We start from the raw sequence: 18,622 nt of genomic DNA on the forward strand, positions 1-18,622 counted from the left end.
GCTGTGGGGGCAACATACAGTGTATAGGGGAGCTGTGGGAGCATCATACAGTGTATAGGAAGCTGTGGGGGCAACATACAGTGTATACGGAGCTGTAGGAGCATCATACAGTGTATAGGGGAGCTGTGGGGGCATCATACAGTGTATAGGAAGCTGTGGGGGCAACATACAGTGTATACGGAGCTGTGGGAGCAACATACAGTGTATAGGGGAGCTGTGGGGGCAACATACAGTGTATAGGGGAGCTGTGGGAGCATCATACAGTGTATAGGGGAGCTGTGGGGGCATCATACAGTGTATACGGAGCTGTGGGGGCAACATACAGTGTATAGGGGAGCTGTGGGGGCATACAGTGTATAGGGGAGCTGTGGGGGCAACATACAGTGTATACGGAGCTGTGGGAGCATCATACAGTGTATACGGAGCTGTGGGGGCATCATACAGTGTATAGGAAGCTGTGGGGGCAACATACAGTGTATACGGAGCTGTGGGAGCATCATACAGTGTATAGGGGAGCTGTGGGAGCATCATACAGTGTATACGGAGCTGTGGGGGCATCATACAGTGTATAGGGGAGCTGTGGGGGCATACAGTGTATAGGGGAGCTGTGGGGGCATCATACAGTGTATACGGAGCTGTGGGGGCAACATACAGTGTATAGGGGAGCTGTGGGGGCATCATACAGTGTATACGGAGCTGTGGGGGCCATCATACAGTGTATACGGAGCTGTGGGGGCATCATACAGTGTATAGGGGAGCTGTGGGGGCATCATACAGTGTATAGGAAGCTGTGGGGGCAACATACAGTGTATACGGAGCTGTGGGAGCATCATACAGTGTATAGGGGAGCTGTGGGGGCAACATACAGTGTATAGGGGAGCTGTGGGAGCATCATACAGTGTATACGGAGCTGTGGGGGCATCATACAGTGTATAGGGGAGCTGTGGGGGCATACAGTGTATAGGGGAGCTGTGGGGGCATCATACAGTGTATACGGAGCTGTGGGGGCAACATACAGTGTATAGGGGAGCTGTGGGGGCATCATACAGTGTATACGGAGCTGTGGGGGCCATCATACAGTGTATACGGAGCTGTGGGGGCATCATACAGTGTATAGGGGAGCTGTGGGGGCATCATACAGTGTATAGGAAGCTGTGGGGGCAACATACAGTGTATACGGAGCTGTGGGAGCATCATACAGTGTATAGGGGAGCTGTGGGGGCAACATACAGTGTATAGGGGAGCTGTGGGAGCATCATACAGTGTATACGGAGCTGTGGGGGCATCATACAGTGTATAGGGGAGCTGTGGGGGCATACAGTGTATAGGGGAGCTGTGGGGGCATCATACAGTGTATACGGAGCTGTGGGGGCAACATACAGTGTATAGGGGAGCTGTGGGAGCATCATACAGTGTATAGGGGAGCTGTGGGGGCATCATACAGTGTATACGGAGCTGTGGGGGCAACATACAGTGTATAGGGGAGCTGTGGGGGCATACAGTGTATAGGGGAGCTGTGGGGGCATCATACAGTGTATAGGGGAGCTGTGGGGGCAACATACAGTTATACGGAGCTGTGGGAGCATCATACAGTGTATAGGGGAGCTGTGGGGGCATCATACAGTGTATACGGAGCTGTGGGGGCAACATACAGTTATACGGAGCTGTGGGAGCATCATACAGTGTATACGGAGCTGTGGGAGCATCATACAGTGTATAGGGGAGCTGTGGGAGCATCATACAGTGTATAGGGGAGCTGTGGGAGCATCATACAGTGTATACGGAGCTGTGGGAGCATCATACAGTGTATACGGAGCTGTGGGGGCATCATACAGTGTATACGGAGCTGTGGGGGCATACAGTGTATACGGAGCTGTGGGGGCAACATACAGTGTATAGGGGAGCTGTGGGGCATACAGTGTATAGGGGAGCTGTGGGGGCAACATACAGTTATACGGAGCTGTGGGAGCATCATACAGTGAGTGTATGGTGGAGGGTGAAATAAAGCTGAACTTGATGGACCTAGGTCTTTTTCAACCTATGTAATTATGTAACTATATATAGGGGGCTGGTGGGGGCACTCAGGACATTTTTTGTTCTAAATGGGTGCATTATTAGCTTTGATTGGGGCTTTCAGGGCCATTATTCCTTTTTTCTGAGGGGGGGCATTGTTACTATAATTATACTATATAGTTCCATATTCCGCCCTCGCTGTGTAGTGGACATTGTGTAGCAGTAATATTTTGGTCTTTTACAGAAGTCCGTTTGGTAACATTGGTCTTTGCGTCCTGTTTTAGGGTTGGCGACAGTGGCCTACTGTGGTTCTATCTGTAGAGACCCTCTCTTCCGCGGTGGGGGGACGCCGCACTTTGGGGCTCGCTCCCCTGAACGGTGCCATCATTAAGAATAATGGCAGAATTCTGTCTCTTTCTCCAATCGCCCCCCGATACAGAAAAAAAATTAAAGTTCACCATTAGGTTCTATGTAGCCAGAAATGGGGCGATGCAGCATCATCATGTAGAAAGCTTAAACCCTCTGCTGCAGACTGCACACCCCAGTGCAGCTTGACCTCTGGTAATAATGGTAAATCCGTCCTGCGGAGCGATGACATAACCGGTCAGGTCAATATTACACCGGAATCTGGTGCAGATTAATATTTAACCCTAGCGATGCTGACTTGCAGAGACTACACTCCTAAACCGGCTCCTAAGCCCAATATTCCGGCCACATTACACTATCATCAAGCTTCTGCTGGCATCAGCCATGGCGGGAGAGGCCGGTGCCCGCGCACAGCTGATAACCGCGGACAACAGCGCCGCAGCGCAGACAGACCGGCCACCCCACGTGGTGCTGCTGCGCTGGAATCTCAGCTCCCTCCTCACGCGTTGCTAGGAGACGCTATCCCCTCCCCCCATTATCGACCGCATTCCGAAGCAGCATCTAAAACGCTTTCATTGGACAATCGAATCTGGCAGTGATTTGTAAGCTCCGCCCACTCCAGCGCAAGTTAGGAACGCAAAGGAGGCGTGGTCTGAACGGTCTCTCTTTACGAGGCGATTGGGTAGAGGTCTTCCCTCGTCGCTCTCTGATTGGTTGGGGGCGTGGTTCTGTCTCCGCTCGGCAGATTCTAGCACTCCCACAGTTTAGTGTGGCTCAGTCACCGGACGGGAGAAGAGCTCCGGGTCAGGAGGGCTCCCCGGGGGCGGATTGCAGTATGGGGCGCCCGGGGATATATGGATTCTTGTGGGTCTTTGCGGTGCTGCTGAGCCGAGGCGGAGGTGTCTATGGCGCAGGTGTGTATTAACCTGTTGTTTGCTGGAGGGGCCACGTATTCGGCAGCATCATGTGTTGGTATGTCCGGCTGCTCCCCGTGTTGTTGTCGCATGTGATCATGTTGCGAGTACGTCTCCGCTGCGTCGCTCTGCCACTTTCTGCGTGATTGTCGTTGATTAAAATTTTAGGCACAAATAAAGAAAAAAAAAAAGCAAAAACATTTCGCTGTGCTGACTCTGCACAATGGGCGCATACATCATTGCTGCACGGATGCCCTCATCCAGGGTCTCGCACAGATGACGGCCGCGGGCAGGAAGTCATTAAGCGCTGTATATACGGAGCGGGATGTATATCCCATGTGTCAGGGTGCGATGCCTGCGTCCCATCACTGCCCCCATTATCCTCTCTGCCATTACCCCTAGAACAGGTGCCAAATAGCCGCACTGGATCACTGCCAGCCGATGGTACTACAACTCCCAGCACGCGCCGGGGGCTTTTAGCTGTCAGGACATCCTGGGAGTTCTAGTTCTGCGACAGCAGGTTGGATCATTGTGGCCCCTCCTGTGTTTATGATATATTAATAATAATTTATTTTATGGCTATTCTACTTTAACCCTTTGGTGTTGGCGCTTATAACTCTGGATCCAGTTTGGAGGACCGCTCGTTCCCTTTCTGTTCTACGTTGCAGATGATTGCAGTATTTTATATGCTTTTGTTTATAACGCGTTTATATCGTGACTTTTGGACTTGTATAATGCGGTAGCGGAGCAGATTTTGGAATTTGGTACCCCCCCAAAAAAAGTTGTGCTGGCCATAGACAAACTGCTTGTAGGAGGCGACTGTCGTATTATTCGGTGCGTCTGTTGGGGCAATGGTCGATTACGATGTGCGCTCAGAGGTCGGGGAATGACCCCATGGCCGTAGTGTTGTTTTTTTTTTGTATCTGTAGCCACGTCTACCCCTTATGGAATAGTGTAGAGGAGTTCTGGGCGAATTCGAGCCGAAACTCCATTGTTTGTAGCAGGTTGAGATTTCGTGGTGAGTTTTGTTTTTGTCCCTTGTCAAATCAGAAAACCTTCTCCGGGGCTCTGCTTGTGCCCGGGGCTCTGCTTGTGCCCGGGGCTCTGCTTGTGCCCGGGGCTCTGCTTGTCTCTGGGGCTCTGCTTGTGCCCGGCGCTCTGCTTGTGCCCCGGGGCTCTGCTTGTCTCTGGGGCTCTGCTTGTCTCTGGGGCTCTGCTTGTCTCTGGGGCTCTGCTTGTGCCCCGGGGGCTCTGCTTGTGCCCCGGGGGCTCTGCTTGTCTCTGGGGCTCTGCTTGTCTCTGGGGCTCTGCTTGTGCCCCGGGGCTCTGCTTGTGCCCCGGGGCTCTGCTTGTGCCCCGGGGGCTCTGCTTGTCTCTGGGGCTCTGCTTGTCTCTGGGGCTCTGCTTGTGCCCAGCGCTCTGCTTGTGCCCAGCGCTCTGCTTGTGCCCCGGGGGCTCTGCTTGTGCCCCGGGGGCTCTGCTTGTGCCCCGGGGGCTCTGCTGTATCTCTGCTCCTTTTTGAAGACTATTGTTGTGAATCTCTAATGAGACAATGGGACGGTTTTTAGGATAAATCGCTGCAATCCGCTAATGGAAGTGTTGATACCTTTGGGTGAGGAGTGGGAAGGCGGATAATAATTCCATTCCTGTTTTTTTTTTTTTTTCTTTTGGACTTTAGTCTGGGCTCGGATGCAGCTGGATGTGTGTGATCCTTTGTGCTCTGTACATGAGGCAGCTCCTCAGTTGGTAGTAACTTTTTTTTTTTCTTTCCCTCTTCAATCCCATTTTCTGAATTTTCCCACCCATCCCCCCCCCCCCATTCTAGTCCTCTCTCCCTCCTCTCTTTCTCCCTCAGGGCAGAGGGAAGGAGAGGGGGAGGAGGGCTCAGCTAGTCAGGGAGAGAAGGGACTTTTCTTGTGTGATAACAATTGGGATAAGGGGGAGGGGGGCAGACGCTTCCCAAACTGCCCCCACAAATGTCTGCTACCTCCTGCCGCTCTCTTCTCCCACTCGCTCCGCCACATCTCTCACCTATTTGTTCTCTCTCAGCTGCTCCATACTTGTCTGCCCGCCTGTCTATCTTCTGAGTCTCTGCCTCCTCTCTGACCCCAATTTTCTTTGCAGAGTTTTTGCTCTCGGGTTTCCCCCTCCCTTGGCATTTTTATCACCGCACCCCCACTTTCCCCGCTACCCAGCTGCCATCCTCTGCCGTCCTGGTCTCTTGTGCCAACTTTGTCACTGTTTTCCCTCTCTAGACGATGATCCTTATAGATTTTGTACAGCAACAAAACTCCAGGTTCCTGATCTTTTTAGCTACATTTTTAAAGAAGTTTCCACCGTTGGGTGACGACGATCATTTGTTTTTGGTTGGTGGCTCTGAGGCCTCTTTGTGAACCTGATCGGATCACTCCTCCATCGTCTACGTCCGCCTTTTATTGTCACCGGCCCCTCAAGGTGTCTCCTCAATCTGTCTACTTGTTGCCCTCTTCTCCCCCCCCCCCCCATTCCACCAGGTTCCTCTCTGTTGCTAACTTTAACTATTTTGCCTGTGGCTACCTCATCTTTGTGCCCTTTGACCTTTTAAAGTTGCCCGCTCCTCCTGGAACCCTCTTATCTTCACTACCCCCCTTCCACCAGCACTGTCTGCATCCATCAGTATGCACCCCCCATGGCTCCCCCTCTTGTCTCACTCTTGCTTGCCTCCTGTAGTCTAGTCTCACACTTTCCCTTTCTCTCCTCCTCTGATTCTGTGTCTCTTCTTTGAGAAAAGACCAAGAGGGTACCAGAATAATGAGCAGCTCACTTTCCCTGACCCCCTCAGCCTGCCCTCCATCATTCTAGTCTGGACGTGCCCACTTGGCTTTATTCTTGTACTCCTCGTCCCTTCTTCTCCATCTCTGCCCCCTTTTTTTTCTTTTTCTCCATCTCTTCCTCCTTTTTTTTTTTTCTTCTCCATCTCTGCCTCCTTTTTTTTTTCTTCTCCATCTCTGCCTCCTTTTTTTTTTCTTCTCCATCTCTGCCTCCTTTTTTTTTTCTTCTCCATCTCTGCCTCCTTTTTTTTTTCTTCTCCATCTCTGCCTCCTTTTTTCTTCTTCTTCTCCATCTCTGCCTCCCTTTTTTTTTCTTCTTCTCCATCTCTGCCTCCTTTTTTCTTCTTCTCCATCTCTGCCCCCTTTTTCTCATGTGTATGCCTATTTTGTGGAATCCACCAACTCTGCTTCATCAGTCTTGGTGTAATTTTTTTTTTGGCCATCTTTGTTTTATGGACCCATTGTGTGATACTTCTCCATCATTCCTAGTCTTATTAGCCTTTTGAAAACTGTTGGCTATCTATTATGATCACTCGTCAAGGCCCAGTCTAGAGAAGCGATTAATACTGGCCGGTGTGCCTTGGTCGCAGTCACACCTACTCTTTTTTTTTTTTTTTTTTTTTTTCTTTATGTCTCCACCTCATATCGACCTGATTCCCCATCGTCTTTGACGAAAGGTTAGGACCCGATCATCAATAGTAAAATACTTTTTTTATTCTTTTTTAAATTCAAGTTTTTTTCTTGTCTTTGTGGCCTGCATCTTTAGTTCCATCCTCTTTGTGCTCTGGACTTGATGGGTACCATCACCGCTTCCGGTCGCCCTTGGTTTTGTTAGTCGTGCCCTCGCCTTTCCATTGGGATACTTTCTGCACATGTATTATCCAAAAATGATCCTTTTCGCTCATTTCCTTCGCGATTTAACTGTAACCGTTCATTTATTTTTACGTCTAGAGTGACGGGAGATGGAACAATTAGAGCACTGATTCTGATGATTTTTTGCCTTTGGTCTGGTCCTATTGCTCCCCTGGCATTCCTGCCCCTGTTTGTGCAGCCATTAGTGATTTTCCTAATAAACTTATTAGGGTGCTGATAAATCACGGAGCAGATACTTCTTGTGACTCTGTGGCTGCTGCTTTTCTTTTCCCAGAGTTTCTTATCTTATATTTGTCGTTTACTTAAATGACCACATACATTAAGCTTATCACTCATGGTTTGCATAGGCAGACAAGGCTGAAATGGTCATTTATAATCCTGGAAATAAAAGCAGGTTAGCGCTAAGTCCCTGTTCCACTGCTCTGTAGGAAGTCCTTCCCGACTCCGCAGGCGCCCTCGCTCTCTGTGGGTCCGGCGCCCTGGCGCTCTGTGGGTCCGGCGCCCTGGCGCTCTGTGGGTCCGGCGCTCTGTGGGTCCGGCGCCCTGGTGCTCTGTGGGTCCGGCGCCCTCGCGCTCTGTGGGTCCGGCGCTCTGTGGGTCCGGCGCCCTGGCGCTCTGTGGGTCCGGCGCCCTGTGGGTCCGGCGCCCTGGCGCTCTGTGGGTCCGGCGCCCTGGCGCTCTGTGGGTCCGGCGCCCTGGCGCTCTGTGGGTCCGGCGCCCTGGCGCTCTGTGGGTCCGGCGCCCTCGCGCTTGACTAAACTGATTGTGAATTGTATAAAGTTGGCAAAAAGTTCTCAACATCTGATTCCATTCTGCTGAAATTTAAAAAGGGAAGAAAAAAGTCTGAGATGTGTCAAGTGATCAACTATTATTTTTTTTATTATTTTTTTAATACATGTATGTGGAGCGAAAGGTGCGAGAGACTCGTGCGAGTTTCTCGCATCACACTTGCAAGTGTGACACCGGCCGTCGCCCATAGTTGAACCTTTGTCTGGTGAATGATCATGTTGGAAGAAGTTACACACATTTTAGTTGGTATTGGCCATCACTGTTGTACAATCTGACCATGCGTGTTCCATTGCATCGGGCGAGTAATGGCCAATATGTGGCAAGAAGTGAAGCTCTTCATGGCAATACAAAGATCTTTGATGGAGCGATCACCCACTCCTGGCTAGTTTCTTAGCTAAAACAATTATTCATTGTCAATTTTTTTATTATGGTTGCAGTTGTCCATTTTCTGGTCTTTGTATGGAGAAAGCCTATCTTGACCCACAGCAGGAAACGCCAATCAGCAAGGAGAATCGTTTGCCCTTTTCCTTGTACTGAGATTTGTTCTAACTTTAGGTACGAGACGATTGCTGGAGATCTTGTTTGTGAACGCCATACTAATCCTCCCAAGTCCAAAAATTGTGGCAATATTTGCTTTTCTGCTATGAAAACTTATCTACTAAAGTTTTGGGTGAGAAATGTTAGGTCTTGTTTAACAGTGGACACCCAACATTTATATTTGCGAAGGTAAGATCGTTGTCCTGTATTTGGCGGTATTGACACACAACATGGACCCGTAGGTTCCCCCCACCACCACCATGTAGAGCCTTGTCGTGTGTAAAGGCTCCCATACACTTTGGCCACTCAGCCATAGCTATTAACTGAACGATTGTTTGGCCAGCAGCTGTCTTGCCCAACTCTCCCATATACAGGAGGGCTTGCTTTCTCTGCCCAAGTGCTCCTGGGTTCTGTGTGGGAACCACTGCCAGACATCACTCTGGTGGTGGCTTATCTCTTAAAAGAATAAAAGGATCCAACATCCTGAATTCTTATCTGCCTCAATGTTAACGGAGAGTCTGGAGCCCCCATTAGACTGTTGGCCAAACCCGTTCATATTGACCTGTTTGAGGTAATGGGAACTAAGGGTACCGTTACACCTAGCGATGCACCAGCGATCCCGACTAGCGATATGACGCGGTCAGGATCGCTGGTGCATCGCTAAGTGGCCACTAGTGAGCTGCCACACAGGCAGATCTCACCAGCGACATCGCAGGGGTCGGGGGTCGCTACTTACCTGTCAGACGCGGCGATCCTGCGTCCTCCCGCCCGGCTCCACGCGTCGCTCGTCGGCGCCACAGGAAGCGCAGCAGGAAGTGGCCGACGAGAAACGGTCCAGGAGCTTCTCGCGCGATCAGCAATAACCAGCGGGGGAGCCGGTCGGAGGTAAGTATCACATGCAGCGATATCGCTAGCAATATTGCTGCAACGTCACAAAATCGGTGACTTTACAGCGATATTGCTAGCGATATCGCAGTGTGTAACGGGGGCTTTAAAAGGATTGTCCCAAGAACAAAGTACATTTTAATAGATGTTGGAATGCAAATAAGTACGGTAAGTTCTACAATTGGATGTGTTACAAAAAAAAAGAAGAAAAATAATACTGTGTAATGACTGTGTCCAACCTCGGAGCGTTGCTCCATGTTGAGGACACAAAAGAGTGAACAGACAGGATGGCATGGGATCGCAGTTGATTTTTTTTTTTTTTTTTCTGTGAGGTAAAATGCATTTTTCAAAGGGCATGGAAGTGTATTACCTCACAGAATCTTTTGTGATCCCATGCTGTACTGTCTGAATACTCATTTGCGTCCTCCACTGGGTAGGAGCTGTGGTCTGTGCAGACCACGAACTGGAGCAGCTATGCATGGTTGGACACAGCTATTACACAGTACACAGCAGGGGCACATTTATAACGTTATCTCACCATGGGAATGTGTTTTTTTTTTTTTTTTAAACACATCCAGTTGTAGAACTTGTTTTTAAAGATCTGTTGATTTAAATTGTACTTTGTTCATGGACAATTGATGTAAGGCTTAAAGGGGGTTTTACACATAGCCATATCGCTAGCAATATCGCTAAAGCGTCAACAGTTTTGTGACGCAGCAGCGATATTGCTAGCGATATCGCTATGTGTGATACTTACCTCTGACCGGCTCCCCCGCTGTCTGTCGCTGATCGCGTGAGATCGTGCAACTCCATTTCTCGTCGGGCGCTTCCTGCTGGCGCCGACGAGCGACGTGTGGACGCGGACGGAGGACGACATGGTCGCCGTGTCTGAAAGGCAAGTAATGACCGCTACTGCATCGCTGCGTCGGTAGTGAAATCTGCCTGTTTGGCAGCTCACTAGCGACCATTTAGCGATGCACCAGCGATCCTGACCGGGTCATATTGTGGTCGGGATCGCTGGTGCATCGCTAAATGTAAATGGGCCTTAAGAATCTTTTGACCCGTGTTGGCCTTAGCCTTATTTTAGGGCAAATTGATCATAGACTAGAAATGTGTCTACATGTTGGAAAAACTATGACTTTGAGTGGCCCAGCTAGCCATCTAGTTTGTATGGGAAGTCACCAGATTTTCCCCCAAAAAGAGACGTCACTCTGAGCCTGTACATGTTTATGAAGCGTTGGTATGAGAGTTTTTGACCAACACCCAATTTAGGTGGTGTACGAAGACTGGAGTGGCACTGGTCCAAGAGGTATGTGTTTTTACTCTATATGGGGCAATGTCCAGTAGGGGTTGTCTGGCCTTATGGTACAAGTCTTCTGTGAATCCTCACAGCTCGCTCACTGCCCGGAAGCGGGCGGTCATACCTCCGCAAGTATGTGATTTACATACTTCCAGCCACATTCAGACTAGACTTGTCCAGCCTTGCACAATGCACTTGCATTGAGTGAAGCTGCACATGTCTAGTCGGCACGTGACCGCATGTATGCAAATTACATACTTGCAGTCAAGCTCCCGACGCCGGAGAATCCTTGTACTGCACGCGCTTTGAGGATTCACATGTCTAGAGTGACTGTAGACTTGTACCCACAGGCTGGACAACCCCTTTAAGTTCACTTTATTTATTCTTTCCCTTACATCTGACCTCAAGTCCAGATGAGCTTCTGTGTCTATGCTACATTCCGATTGTGACCTTATCTTAATATAGCTTCAAAAGCTTCTTCTCCAGAGCTGCACCTTGTTTATGGAATGTCTAATCTTAACTAGTACACTACCCACTGTCCGAGTGTACAATGCCCTAGCAATAGCTAGCTCCAGATAAGGTGTACAGCTCCCCCTTAGTAATTTCTAAACAGGGTAGGTTCTCACAAGCGTATTTTCTATCCGAGCACTGACGGTAAAAAAAAAAAAAAAAAAAGTGGTTAATGCTCTGACCAGTTTTATTCAATGAGACGTGTGTATATATTTTATGCTTTTGTGAACCCAGCCATATAGAGCGTACTCTTGCACTCCATGAATGTGGGCTGTGGAGAGTAATGTTACATGGCTGGTCAACTCTGGCTCACAGTACCCTGACCCTCGATAACATTAAGGCGGTCCCTGTGGTCAAACCAAACCTGTTTTACCATTGAAATACATGTAAAGGGCGTCTGTTGGCAGAATTTTACCCCTCTATCCCATTTCGACCGCTATTTGTCACCTGTAAGGTCCTTTGACAGTTTTATCTTTTCCCCAATTGGAGTGCCTGGTAACTTTTTAAAAGTAGATTGATGAAGGCCTGAGTGACCGCTTGGCGTCTCCAGACGGTCTTAAGTGTTCTGGTCAATCCTTGGCGTTTCTGGACTGTCTTAAGTGGTCTGGTCGGTTGATTGACGACGTGCTGAGGATCGGTGCATGCACAGTGTGTTGGCCCTTTGTGTGGGTGGAATAATCTTTTGCAATCTGCTTATGTGCTGGTATTAAGCTCACATCCATATCTACTACACAGTGAACAGAGCTCCCAATGTTCTGGCTCCTTACGCGGCTTACGTCAGTCCGGAGCTGCGTACAGCCGATCTGCTGGGGGTAACGGACCCTGATATTGATGGCTTAAGTAGAGGGCAACCTATTTAAGTTTGTGTCTTATGTTCTTTCTTACAAGTTCTGGAATGTTGCTGATTGCCCTCGAAAACAGACATCAGTGTAGCTGAAATCCGCTGTCGGGCAGGTGACATAACAGGATAGTTTGTCTGTATCATATGAGTTCCTATAAGTTGTAAACAATGTACAGGAGGCAAAGTAAAAGCGTTTTTTAATTGTATTTTATGTAACTTTTACATTTTGCCACATTCCGATGTAACATTTACTTATGTTTTCTGGAGGAGAACTAAACTGAAGACGCTGTGACGTTACTTTATCTTTATGGGCAGGCTTGTAAAAGAAAAAAAAATAGCAGAAGTTTTGAAACAGAGTTAAAAAAGGCAAAAATTTTTTCCTTCAGCAGTGGGGAATTTTATATATGTTGTAAAATGTTCTGCTTTTTTTTTTTGTTTTTCAACTTGTAATTTTTTTTATCTTGTCAGAGTAACTTGAGATATTTTGCAATTCTCATAAATTAGTAATCTAGCTTGTTAAATCTCCACCTGTCGAACCTGCTGTGTTTTTTTACAGGATAAATCACGAAAGTGAGAGTAGTGCTCACATAGTTCGTAGGGCAGTACAGATAGAAGATGCAGAAATCCCATTACAGTGGGGAAAAATGTATTTAGTCAGTCAGCAATAGTGCAAGTTCCACCACTTCAAAAGATGAGAGGCGTCTGTAATTTACATCATAGGTAGACCTCAACTATGGGAGACAAACTGAGAAAAAAAAATCCAGAAAATCACAGTCTGTTTTTTTTTTTCATTTTATTTGCATTTTATGGTGGAAAATAAGTATTTGGTCAGAAACAAAATTTCATCTCGATACTTTGTGATATATCCTTTGTTGGCAATGACAGAGGTCAAACGTTTTCTGTAAGTCTTCACAAGGTTGCCACACACTGTTGTTGGTATGTTGGCCCATTCCTCCATGCAGATCTCCTCTAGAGCAGTGATGTTTTTGGCTTTTCGCTTGGCAACACGGACTTTCAACTCCCTCCAAAGGTTTTCTATAGGGTTGAGATCTGGAGACTGGCTAGGCCACTCCAGGACCTTGAAATGCTTCTTACGAAGCCACTCCTTCGTTGCCCTGGCGGTGTGCTTTGGATCATTGTCATGTTGAAAGACCCAGCCACGTTTCATCTTCAATGCCCTTGCTGATGGAAGGAGGTTTGCACTCAAAATCTCATGATACATGGCCCCATTCATTCTTTCATGTACCCGGATCAGTCGTCCTGGCCCCGTTGCAGAGAAACAGCCCCAAAGCATGATGTTTCCACCACCATGCCTTACAGTAGGTATGGTGTTTGATGGATGCAACTCAGTATTCTTTTTCCTCCAAACACGACAAGTTGTGTTTCTACCAAACAGTTCCAGTTTGGTTTCATCAGACCATAGGACATTCTCCCAAAACTCCTCTGGATCATCCAAATGCTCTCTAGCAAACTTCAGACGGGCCCGGACATGTACAGGCTTAAGCAGTGGGACACGTCTGGCACTGCAGGATCTGAGTCCATGGTGGCGTAGTGTGTTACTTATGGTAGGCCTTGTTACATTGGTCCCAGCTCTCTGCAGTTCATTCACTAGGTCCCCCCGCGTGGTTCTGGGATTTTTGCTCACCGTTCTTGTGATCATTCTGACCCCACGGGTTTGCGTGGAGCACCAGATCGAGGGAGATTATCAGTGGTCTTGTATGTCTTCCATTTTCTAATTATTGCTCCCACAGTTGATTTCTTCACTCCAAGCTGGTTGGCTATTGCAGATTCAGTCTTCCAAGCCTGGTGCAGGGCTACAATTTTGTTTCTGGTGTCCTTTGACAGCTCTTTGGTCTTCACCATAGTGGAGTTTGGAGTCAGACTGTTTGAGGGTGTGCACAGGTGTCTTTTTATACTGATAACAAGTTTAAACAGGTGCCATTACTACAGGTAATGAGTGGAGGAAAGAGGAGACTCTTAAAGAAGAAGTTACAGGTCTGTGAGAGCCAGAAATCTTGATTGTTTGTTTCTGACCAAATACTTATTTTCCACCATAATATGCAAATAAAATGAAAAAAAAACAGACAATGTGATTTTCTGGATTTTTTTTTTCTCAGTTTGTCTCCCATAGTTGAGGTCTACCTATGATGTAAATTACAGACGCCTCTCATCTTTTGAAGTGGTGGAACTTGCACTATTGCTGACTGACTAAATACTTTTTTTCCCCACTGTATACAGCTGGTCCCAAAATCACAAGTTATCCACAGGATGGGGGGATGACTTGATGACCACTGAGACCCCCAAATACCCCAAGAACAGAACTCTCTAATAGTGATGCGCAAACGTGTTCGCATAAGGTGTTATCTGAGCATGTTAGAGTCCCCATGGCTGCTTGTCAAACAGCCGCGGGGACTCAATCATATTATTCAAGCATGCCGAGGACACTCGATTAGCTAGCACCCAGCCTTGCTTGGATAGCACCTTATTCGGGCACGTTCGCTCATCACTACTCTTGGCCATTCTTAAATGGAGTGGAGGAGCGCATGCTCAGCCTTCTATTAATTGGCGCTGCCACATGTCTGTGTACAACGTTATGCTTTCTCTGGCAGTCCCGTAGACAATGAGTGTATAGGTTATGCTTGCGCACCTTCGCTTCATTCAAGGGCATCCGAGCCACATTTTAGAGGTTCCAAAGCTCCGATCTCGTGATCACTGAGTGTCTAATGAGTAGAGGTCACGCATGTGCACCTTCGCTTCGTTCAAAAGCTGCTGAGCCACAGTCTCGAGGTGCCAGAGCTTCGATCTCGAGATCGCTAGGTGTCCAATGAATAGGGGTCACGCATGCGCACCTTCGCTTCATTCAAGGGCATCCGTGCCACAGTCTCGAGGTTCCAGAGCTCCGATCTCTTGATCGCTGGGTGTCCAATGAGTAGAGATCATGCATGCACTCTTCGCTTCATTCAAGAGCTGCTGAGCCACAGTCTCGAGGTTCCAGGGCCCCAATCTCGTGATCGCTGGGTGTCCAAGTGGCCTGACCCCCCTGTGATCAGCAAAGTTATCTCCTATCAAGTTACACATAGGGTTTAACTTGTGATTTTGGGAATAACCCTTTAAGTCCTCCACCAGTACTGGTGATAGGGTGTGGTGGATTTAGGGGTGGTGGGGCTCTAGAATAGATATAGCATTTATAGGTTGTAAGCTTGCGAGCGAGCGAGCAGGGCTCTCACTCTTCCTGTAACTGTTGAAATGTGTTAAACTAAATTTGTTTTTATCGTCTGTACATGTCCCACACTTAATTGCAAAGTGCTGTGGAATATGTTGGCACTATCGAAATTTTTTTTTTTTTTTATTTATTAGGAGTCTCACTATTCGAAAAACAATGGCTTCTTGCTGACAAAAACTGTGCCACCGCAGGCCCCAGGTTTTATGTGGTATTGCAGCTTATTACGTGATGTGAAGTCCTCTTGGATGGAGACCCTTTTTGGTGATGGTTCTTTTTTGTCTGATGTCCTGGAGCTCATGGACAAGGGGGTTGTCCCGAGTTGAGAACCCTTTTAGCCATGATTGATCCATCTTTGGTGATTGATAAGTCTGGGTCTGTATGCTCAACCGTTTCCTTAGGTATTCTAACTGTGAAAAATATTGACACGTATGTCTGATCGAAGCTAAAAACTGTTTCCATCTATAGCCAATTTGCACATTATTTTCTGCCTGGTGGAGAGACAAAGGCAGCTGCCAGATGCTGTCCTACTTTCGTGTTGACTGGCACAGAATACTAATGGGCTGCTGTAGGACCCTGGCATTCTTCTCAGTTTGTTGTTGTGCCTCACTATTGAAGTTCATTGTTGGTTGTTCTACTGAAGTTCTTTTCGTTGGCCACATGGGCACCATGCTGTAGGCTGTGCCCCTACCGAGGATAATGGGCAACTTAAACTTATAACACATGCAGTCTTAGTCTAAAAGTTGTGAAATCCAACAGGACCGAAAACAGACGACTGGACATAGATGACCCATGAGTTGTTATAATATTCGAGCACGCTCGTTCATGTTCAAGTCCCCATGGGTCGCCCTCCCAGGGCTGTGGGGTACTCGGTACCGGGCCAGTGTCAGGGGGATGTGTCAAAGCACCGGTGACCCGGACCGTGGCCCTGGGCGCCCAAGTAATAGGAAGATGTGAATGGTGGAATGTAGTTAATGGAATAGTTTGTGACGCCATCTGTGGTGTTCGGCAAGGAAGGTGTTAAGCCGACGCTGCAGACAGTTCCTCTGGAACAGATGGTGTAGTGCAGCAATGATGTTATAACCCTCCACAGGCAGGGCTGTTGTCCCAGGGCAGGATATGTGAAGAGACACTTAGATGGTGTAGTGTCCGGCGCAGGGGATGCAGCTGTGCCAGGCGGACGGACGCAGGAAGGAATGGAGGACACCAGGGCATGTAGTTCCAAAGCTTTACTCAGTCTGTAGTGCCCGCTTCTGTGCCGAGTCCACCGGGTCAGGGACTCAGTCAACCTCCAGGCAAGATGGAATGCTCCCTTCCACGCTCCGCCAACTTATGTGCCTTTTCTGAACATCTCCTCTATAGCGCCTTTAAGTGTTAAGATCTCCTAGTACTGAGTTACACTGGCATCCTGACAGATGTTCCCAAGAACTCTACTTGCACAGCAGACAGCTGTAGCCCACTTCGGGGACTCTCTATTCCTAAGTCCCGGCTCTCTATCCGTGTTGCTGTTGTGCCCTCAAGTCTTAGATGGGAGTAGTGCATTTACAGCCCACTACTCCACCGGTGTCTGTTGCAGAACCATTAGTGTCTATACAACCTCGGGGACCGGGCCCCGGCCTTGCGCTTAGAACTTCTAGGCAGGGTTCTTCCTCTAACCCACGTCCTCTGTGTTCCCTTTTACTCCTATGTTCCGTACTTGTCTTTCTCTCCTATGGAAGCTCAGGCTTCAGTTCAATGTCTTTCTCCTTCTTTCCTTTCCTGTGCCAGCTGGCTCAGGTCACTGAGGCAGCTGCAGCACTCCTTCCTCCATCCCTCTTCCAGGGATCCCCACTCCTCTCCGAGTGGCTTCCTCTCTCCTACTCTCCCTCTGACTGACCTATAATCCTAAACCATCCCGCTCTTTTATGTATTCTCAACTCCACCCACCTCCCAGCACGTTTAGTGTTCCAAGCAGGGAACCACCAAAGGTGCTCTGCTTCGCTCTAAGCAAGGAGTCGCAATGTGGTTTTGCTGAACTACTCTATTGTGTGGGGTGCGAGTGTTGGAGCGTGGTCAGGAGCCTCCAACTTACCTGGGTGGTGGGGCACCACAACTTAGGAGAAAGTTCAGTACCTCTGTGGCGACTGAGCCTCAGGGGCGCCACACCCACAGTTGCATGTCTCACAGCTGTTCGATAGTTGCAAACAAAGAGGCAATACATGCAACTGCGGGGACTCGAACATAGTATTCGAGCACGTCGAAGATACTCTATTAGCACACGTGCATGCTCATAGAGCACCTTATCCCAGCACGCTCGCTCATGACTATTTGAATTACATCTTCATGATCTTCCTGGATTTAACTTTTCTTTTTATGTTCTAGAACATCTTATAATCCAGAATATTGAGATTTTTAGCTGAGTTGCATTTCTAAAAAAAAAAAATGGCCACTTTGTATCGGAGGGAAAAAAAAACAGTTGGGCAATGGTACTTCCCCTTTTGGTTGGTAAATATAATAAAGGGGTAATAATATTTTATTTTGGCTTTTTATACATTTGTTTTGCCAGGTTCTGACTGACGGGTATATAACAGGTATATTAAAAAAAAAGCAGAACTACCTCCGCTAATAAAGCTGTTACTGCTGAGGTTTAATATCTAATAGATGCTTCGCCATTGGCAAGTTGCCACCTAACAAACTTTAATTTTGTGAAGCCTCGTAATTATAATTTTTTTTTTTTTTAACTCCTTTAACCTCTCACTTTCCGTAAACCTTTTACATGGTGTAAATACCACTGTTCTCCTGAGTCTGGTGCTGTTTTTTTTCTTTTGTTCCTGTGCCTTTCCATTCCTAAGATATGGCCTCCTCTTCCCAGTGTGTAAGTATTATTTTTTTTTTTTTTTTAGCCAATTGGGCGTGTTCTCCAATTTGGTCTATTTTAATAAGGACCAAGCCCAGTTGCCTAAAAAAAAAAAAAACCAAAAAAACTATTTTTACAGGGAAGATAAGGCCATAACTCAGGTATGGAGAGGCGCAGGAACAAAAGAAAAAGGGCGCCACATTCAGGAGAACAGCAGGTTAAAAAAAATGAAATATATATTAAACTTTTTTTTTAATATTCTTAAAATAAACCTATGAAAGTTGAGTGACAAAAAGTCAATAGTAATGATATTAGTAGTTACCCAACTTTTGTAGAAATCTAAATTCCTTAAACAGGACCTGTCACTTACTATAAATATGTAATACTTTTTTTTAACCTGGTGTAAATGCCTGTGTTCTCCTGTTTCAAGCATTGTTTTTCTTTTGTTCCTACGCCTTTCTGTTCCCACGATATGGCCTTCTCTTGTATATAAATCTAGTATTTTTAGCCATTTGGGTGTAATCCTCAAGAAGAGTCGAGAACCACGCCCACATGGACAAACAGACTAGATATATACACAGGGAAGAAAGGGCCATATCTTGGGAACGGAAAGGATCAGGAACAAAGTTAAAAACCGCACTGGAATCAGGAGAACAGCGAATTTTATATCAGGTAGAAAAAAATAGAAGACCTGTGACTTGTTATATTTTCTACTTGACATAAAAGTT

The 18,622-nt window shown here is 47.5% G+C and overlaps 1 protein-coding gene across 1 annotated transcript in view; it reads left to right on the forward strand.

The window, feature by feature from the left end:
* The first annotated feature begins 3,130 nt into the window (after window positions 1-3,130).
* The window catches only part of NOTCH3 (notch receptor 3), an 86,536-nt gene continuing 71,044 nt past the window's right edge, over window positions 3,131-18,622 (forward strand). The window contains exon 1 of the mRNA XM_073588789.1: window positions 3,131-3,293. Within this exon, the coding sequence (XP_073444890.1) occupies window positions 3,215-3,293 (79 nt within the window). The 5' untranslated portion in view covers window positions 3,131-3,214. The remainder of the gene's footprint in view (window positions 3,294-18,622) is intronic.

Source organism: Dendrobates tinctorius, unplaced genomic scaffold, assembly GCF_039654945.1.
Source record: "Dendrobates tinctorius isolate UK_male_01 unplaced genomic scaffold, ASM3965494v1 ptg000104l, whole genome shotgun sequence".
Taxonomy (NCBI): Eukaryota; Metazoa; Chordata; class Amphibia; order Anura; family Dendrobatidae; genus Dendrobates; species Dendrobates tinctorius.